Genomic DNA, 7,264 nt, shown 5'->3' on the forward strand with positions numbered 1-7,264 from the left:
CAGATATAAACCTAGTGGGAGTTTCCCCCCACAGAGGGACAAAAGGACCCCCTGATGATCCTCTAATCGCCTGAGCCAAGGTGGGAAACTGGGCGTGGGTCCCAATCAGCCAGAGTTTCGGGTGTGTTCATTGTGAAACCTGGCCCCACCTTATCATGCGAATTCCTGAGGTCAGATGGCCCAGGATGTGAGTGGGTGTTAAGGCGTCTGGGAAGGATCTCAAAACTGGATTATAGATGGCAGAGAGTTGGTGTCGTAAACCCCGCCTCTGTTCAAAGATGGTCGCTCACAGTGGACATAGATGGCTTCTTTCACTCCTCTTTCAAACCATCTATCCTCTCTGTCCAAAATGTGAACATTGGCATCCTCGAAAGAGTGCCCTTTGACCTACATATATACCTATATATATATATATATATACCTATATATATATATATATATATATATATATATATATATATATATATATATATATATATATATACACGTATATATATATACACGTATATATATACGTATATATATATATATATATATATATATATATATATATATATATATACGTATATATACAAATGCAGGCCATTTACTTTAGTCTCATGAACAACATGAACTAATTGTTATTTACTAGCTAATCTTAAATAACTGTTCAGCACAGAAATGAAGCCCAACAATCATGTTTTACAGTCCCGAGGTCTCAGCCTCAGATACTCAACTAAAGTGATGTCATGACAAAAATGAATGACCAACAAAACATTTTTCTCCTTCGTTTCTGTCACACAAAGCTGTATGTAACGTGTCTCGCGGTTAGTATCATGGTTGCTAGGCAACCTGAACAGCGCGACGAAGCGTATACCGTCCCATTTCACAAGCCTCTCACTTCCGCACTTCTCGTACTTATACTACGCACCGTACGTAGTATGCGTAGTGCGCGTACTTCAAGCATGCAGACCCTGAATTGGGACACAGCCGAGGTAACAAGGGAAGGTGAAAAATGTGGGGAACAAACACAGCTGAAACTAATCAAGGGTGATGTGACAAGAAAAGTAATACGGGGAACAAACACAGAAGAAAACAGCTACCAAATTAAAAAAAGCAAACTCAATGATGGTGTTGGAACCATCGGCAGGTCTGCAGTCGTGGGTGAAGATACAAGGGGACATGGGGTTAGGCTCAAGGAACGAAATATAAGACATAACTATAAACCAGAGTACAAAATTTAGTGAACTCAAAAGAAGAAAGTAAAACTAAAAATATTATCATAAAGAACCCGTACAGAGGATCAGAACAATCAACATAAATTAAAAATTACAAACACAATGCAGTTAACAACTCTATAGAGGGGAAGAGGAAACAGAGAACCAGAAGACAACTAAAAAGCCCAAAACCAAACAGATTAAATCCAAATTTATCATCACGTCTTAAATTGGCTGTTTTGAATTCCTCACTTTAGCAGGAAAGTCGGGAGCCTGTTTTGTCACACACACCTTCATCGGTAACACCTGCACTGTGGTGCAATACTTACAGTCACCTTCAACAAGAGGAAACATCCTCTCAGTGAAGGTGTGTGTGAAGGTGTGTACGTGTGTGTCAGTGTCAAGATCAGAGAATGACAGCTTCCCTCCGTCCCAGTCCAGAGTCACTCTGATCCTCTGGAGCTTCCTCCTTACTGGGAGAAAAGACACCGGAGCTGGTGGTGCCCATTCATAATATCGATCATTTTGATGCCCTATTTCCAGAAATCCAGATTGTATGTGTCCCTTTCTCTGACAGGACTCTGCTGACACACCTGTTATCCACAGTTTGCTGTCTCCAACCTGAACGTCCCAGCTGTGAGTCCCTGACTTAAAGCCTTCAGAGCCCAGGACAGCACAGCTGTCTCCATCAAACCTCTCGGGATTATCAGGAAGCTGCTGCCTCTCTCCTGTTCTAAAGCTGCTCAGATCTTCAGAGAGGAGGACTTCAGGGTGAGCGGTGTTAGGGTCCAGGATCGCAGGCGTGTAGGACACCAAGTCCTTCATCTTGTTCCAGATGTTGAAGGTCAGGTTGCCCAGGTGTTTGGCCTGGTCTATCAGAGCTCCTGAGGGCAGCTGTGGATCATCCAGCAGGGGGCAGCGCTGGACTCTTTCCACTGCAGCCTTGTAGTTGTGCAGGAACGAGACGTCTTCAGCTCTCAGCTCCTCCTCTGTGGCTCTGACTGTGTCTGAAAGAGCTGCTATCTCTCTGCTCAGAGCCTCCACCCTCTCCTCCATCCTCCCTCTCCTCTGCTCCTCTTCCTCCCTCAGTGCAGCCAGCTTGGCCTCCTCTTCTCCTTCTAGAAACTGGTGAAGTTTCTTAAACTGCTCCTTAATCTGCCTCCCTGTGCGTCGGACCTGGGCCTTAATGTGTTCTGCTGTTTGGTCAAACTTCACTTTGACTTCTTCACAGACCTTTAACTTCTTCTTTACGGGCTCCAGAGCTTCCCGAAGCTTGTGCTTGTGTTGTCGTGCAGCTTCATCGATGGGTCTGAATCTGTGCTTGTTGTGTTTGTCAGAGTCTCTGCAGACGACACACACTGGCTGCTGATGGTCCAAACAGAAGAGTCTGAGTTTCTCAGAGTGCAGACTGCAGAGACCCTCTGAAGCTCGCTGATCTCTCTGCTGTAGGAAGGACTCACACAGGTTCTTTAAAGCCAGGTTACGAGGTGGATCGTCCCTTGAAGATCTTCTCCTGCAAACTGGACACTTGTGTGTTGAGTCTGCTCTCCACCAGCTCTTCAGACAGTCTGTACAGAAGCTGTGGCCACATGACAGAACAACAGGATCTGAGAAGATGTTCTGACACACCGAGCAGTTAAGATCCTTGTCTGATCCGGAAGCCATCGAGTTTGTGAATGAAGCTGAAAACAGGAAGTACAGTCAGTCCTGGTTCTCCTTCTCCTCTTCACTGAAACGTCCTCTGAGTCGTATGTTTAGACTAACTTACTTTCAGTGTGGCTGTTGTTGTCTTTGTGTCCTGCAACTGGACTCGCTCAGAGGAAGCTGGTACTTTGGTCTGATGGTGTATGTGTGTCTCTTTAGTCAGGAACAATAGCAAGGTGTTTCCTAGTTTCTTTCAAGTGAGTCAGTGGGGGGCGGGGCTTTGTCAGAACTGCTCAGGTAAGATGTTTTTCCCAGAGTACAAAAGCCGACCTGTCAGCCGTTGGAAACTGTAAAACAGGTTTGTCCAAATTTCATCAGGACAGTCTCAACTTTAGAAGTTTAATCAATGAGGATAACAAAGTTCTGACTGATACTGTGAAGATTTGAAGTTTAGTCCTGTAACATTTGTACGTTGGCTTCACATTCAAAAAAGCAAATTTCTTATCTCAAAACTTCAGAGGGGTTCATCATGTCAACTCATTTATTTCAGGTGTGCAGTAAGTAAAGAAGCTCCACGAAGTTTGAGTTCATAGGAACATGTGTTGGTAATATTTACATTCTGTGTTAAGAGGCAGATGTGACCAGTGCAACATAGAATAGAATAGAATAGAATAGAATAGAATAGAATAGCCCTTTATTGTCAATGTACAATGAAATTACTCCACAGAATAAGAATAAAGCACAGATTGGAGAGCAAAGAGAAGACTCGGTCAGAGTAGAGTCGGTGTGGGAGTCACCTGAGAGCTGAGGGTTACTCACACCATGGCTCAGATTGGTGAGGTGGGTGGGCAGGATGTGTGTTTGTGTGTCTGTGCCGTGACCAGAGGGCAGTAGGTGAAACAGGTGGTGGGCGGGGTGCGAGGGGTCACCTGTGATGGCCCTGGTTTACCTGAGACAGGAGGATCTGATCATGGCCTCCAGGGCTGGCAGAGGGCAGTCAGTGATGTTTTGGGGTGCTGTTAATGACCCTCTGTGCAGCCTTCCTGTTCTCAGTCGTGGCCCCTGATTACCAAACTCGCTCTCCACTGAGGAGCTGTAGCAGGTCAGCAGCAGCTTCAGGTCCAGGTTATTCTTCCTCAGGACATGGAGGAACTGCAGCCACTGCTGGGCGTTCTTTACCAGGGTGATGGTGCTGTGGGTCCAGGTGACATCAGCAGACATGTGGATCCTCAGAAACCTGAAGGTGGAGACAGATTCCACCTGTTCTCCATGTATAATGAGAGGGAGTGGACCTGTCTGTGCCTCCTGATGGCTGCTAACTTTCTGCTTCTTAATTCAGATCAAACTGAGGTTATTGTACTCGGCCCTGAAAATCTTAGAAATATGGTCTCTAAGCAGATTCTTACTCTGGATGGCATTACCTTGGCCTCCAGTAACGCTGTGAGGAACCTTGGAGTCATTTTTGACCAGGACATGTCCTTCAATGCACATATTAAACAAATATGTAAGACTGCGTTCTTCCATTCCCATGATGCACTGGGTGTTTCTTCTTCACTCACTTCACTCACTATAACAGACCTCTCTGCATTGAATCATATCTGTTATTAACCTCTGTCTCTCTTCCACAGCATGTCTTTATCCTGTCTTCCTTCTCTCATCCCAACCAATCACAGCAGATGGCCCCGCCCCTCCCTGAGCCTGGTTCTGCCTGAGGTTTCTTCCTGTTAAAAGGGAGTTTTTCCTTCCCACTGTCGCCAAAGTGCTGCTCATAGGGGGTCATATGATTGTTGGGTTTTTCTCTGTATCTCTGAAGCGCCTTGAGGCTACTGTTGTTGTAATTTGGCGCTATATAAATAAAATTTAATTTAATTGAATCTTCCATGATGTTCTCTCTCCTACAGCGTTGGTTACAATTACACAAGTATGACCAATTATGTAAATTAGGCGATGACATCATTTAGCGACTTCTAGTGACTTTTAGGACAGCCAATAGCGATTTTCCTTACTGAGGAGTTGGTAACTCTGATGGGGTGGTCTGCACTTCCTTGGCCGACTCGCCTGTGGGGTGGGTTGGCCCCCATTGCAATGTCTGGTCTGCACCTGGGAAGGTGGGGCTCTGGGTGTTGTCGTTGTGGGCCCTAAGCCGACTTTTTCCCACCGTCTGGCGGGGTGTTAGGAATAAACAATAGGGGTGACTGCTCAGCCAATCGTTTGCTGGCTCTCTAAGGGTACTCCACTATCTCCTGGTCTTACTATTCCCACCCCCTACATTTGACCTAAACTCCTTCCAAATAACAGGGAGAACAAATTTTAACACAAAAATGCTCCTGACTGCTGCGAGACTGCCGTAGTGTTTAATTTACACAGTGAATGAAACTCTCTAATGTACAAAGATCTGCACAAGCTCTCTTAACAGCAGACACACAAATTTACTCCAATTTCACTTGTTGAGTTAGGATTTTCACACACAAAAAACAAACACTGAAACACCCACTGTTGGGGAGAGGGTCATCTGGTGGTTAGGAGCCTCTCGGCCTGGGGCTCGGTCACTCAGGCACGGCTGGCTGCCGGCGGAGCTCACGGGCGCGTCACTGCAACTCCCCCTGGCTTCTGCTCCGCGGCTGCTGAGTGAGCCCTCATCTGGGACTCTCCTCAGCTCTTTCTGGGACAGTGGCGCAGCTGCCCCTCTGTTGGTCTTCCTTGGTCTCTTGTGTTCTGGGGGCCTCTGGATGTCTGGAGTTTTGATCTCCTCCATACCTGCTTCATGCCCTGGAGGACGGGGCTGTGGCCCCCCCACACCCTCTAGCAGATCATTACATGAAGGAACCTTTTAAAAAAACAAGCGCGTCCATGCTCACAGGTGTACACACGGGTGATCACACCCACAAACTACACCCTTTTTGGCTCCTACCTCAAAGCACACTGTGTTCTGTTGATCTTATGTGCTGCACAATAATGTTTAACATTTAGTATTTACTGTCATATTCCCATATATCATTGTGATGTTGTTTATTCTATTACTCTTGTTCTCTTCTGCTTGTTTTCTTTTTTCTTTCTCAGCAGGTGATCCAGGTGATTGATATATGCATTTTTTTTTTCTGCTCATTCTGTTGGTTTTTGTTTTTTGCCCTTCTCCCCCGTCCCTCTTCTCAGCTGTTTCTCTTTCCCCCAGTCAAGTCTGTCCCGTATTCAGTAAGTGAAAATAAAATAAACAATAAAAGGTGAATCAAATGGACCATTACGGCAAGGCTGGGATGGTCAGTTTGGTAAAGTAAATCCGTTGGGCATCTTTCTTTGCCTTTAGACAACAATTCTGATGCAAAAGAGCCAAACGGGACAGGCCAAAAAAAAAAAAAAAAAAAGAAAAAAAAGGAGCTTGCCGTCTATCGAATTAGCCAATCCAGGAACAGGAATAAATGCAACCACACAGCCCTAACCCTGGGAAGGAAGGACGGAGGGAGGAAAAAAAAGAAACCCCCACACTCACTGGTGGGAGGACAGATACACACGGGTCTGTTTATGCTGTCAGTCATCATCCCTGGGAAGAAAACTGGAATGTGTCAAAGAAATTCCAATCAGTGCACGTCTGCTCTTATACAAACATGTTTTTGGATAATATGACGACACAGATCACGTCAACATTGCCTAATTCCAAACTCTGACCCCCCCCCAAAAAAAGAAAGATAAAATAATGATTGTTTTAAAGTCCAGTTTTTCTTCTGAGGATTTTTGCTCAGTATGCAGTAAATATACAAGTGTAAGAGGTATCTATACATCCAGGTATTTCATATTTTCAGGTCCTGATAGAATTAGCAGGTTCGTGTCGCCCTCTGCTGGACACAGCCACAAAATACATGATCTGCTTTCTGGGAGCTCAGGAAAAGTGGCCCCAGAATGTTTTTCTTTATTTGTCAACAATGAAGTGATTCACATATTCACATTTAATCAGGCCAGAGCTTCAATTTTGGGATGAATGTGTGTAAAAACAAACACCTCATCATTCACGGCTTTGGTAAAAGTAGCTCAAAAATTTAAGACTTTTAACTACATTTTTCTGTTTTAATGAAGCCCCCCCATGGTCATTCATCCGGGGTTTCTCTGTGAATATCACAGTCGTGCTCGCTGCTCGCTCAGAGTTGAAGTTTAATTTTTCGCTGTAGAAAGTTTTCTTCCCACAGAGTGAACAGCGGACGCTAATGTTTTTGTCACTTTTTACGCAATCAAACTCAAAGTAATGTGATTACTTCCACGCTTTAAACGCTGCACGGTCGTACTCTCTCCATCACTCCATATTATCTGTTGTTGATCTGCACGTCTGTTGCTGCCACGGACGCCACACGCTCGTACGTCATTATCATGAGACACACAAACAAAAGCACGGTTCAGTAACGCAGCGTGCTTACGGGAAAGTAACAGTAATCTAA

General features: G+C 45.0%; 1 protein-coding gene across 1 annotated transcript; it reads right to left on the reverse strand.

Annotated features, from left to right (window-relative positions):
• Window positions 1-767: 767 nt before the first annotated feature.
• LOC146576796 (nuclear factor 7, brain-like) lies at window positions 768-2,984 on the reverse strand. Its single transcript, XM_085272705.1, has 2 exons — window positions 2,965-2,984; window positions 768-2,878 (listed from the first exon to the last, which is right to left on the reverse strand). The coding sequence occupies exon 2, from the start codon at window positions 2,859-2,861 to the stop codon at window positions 1,422-1,424; it is 1,440 nt and encodes a 479-aa protein (XP_085128831.1). The 5' UTR covers window positions 2,862-2,878; window positions 2,965-2,984; the 3' UTR covers window positions 768-1,421.
• Window positions 2,985-7,264: the final 4,280 nt, after the last annotated feature.

The sequence above is a fragment of the Mchenga conophoros genome, linkage group LG4 (genome assembly GCF_057382185.1).
Source record: "Mchenga conophoros isolate Kocher_MC1m ecotype Shallow Benthic linkage group LG4, M_conophoros_male_GT1.1, whole genome shotgun sequence".
NCBI classification, from domain to species: domain Eukaryota; kingdom Metazoa; phylum Chordata; class Actinopteri; order Cichliformes; family Cichlidae; genus Mchenga; species Mchenga conophoros.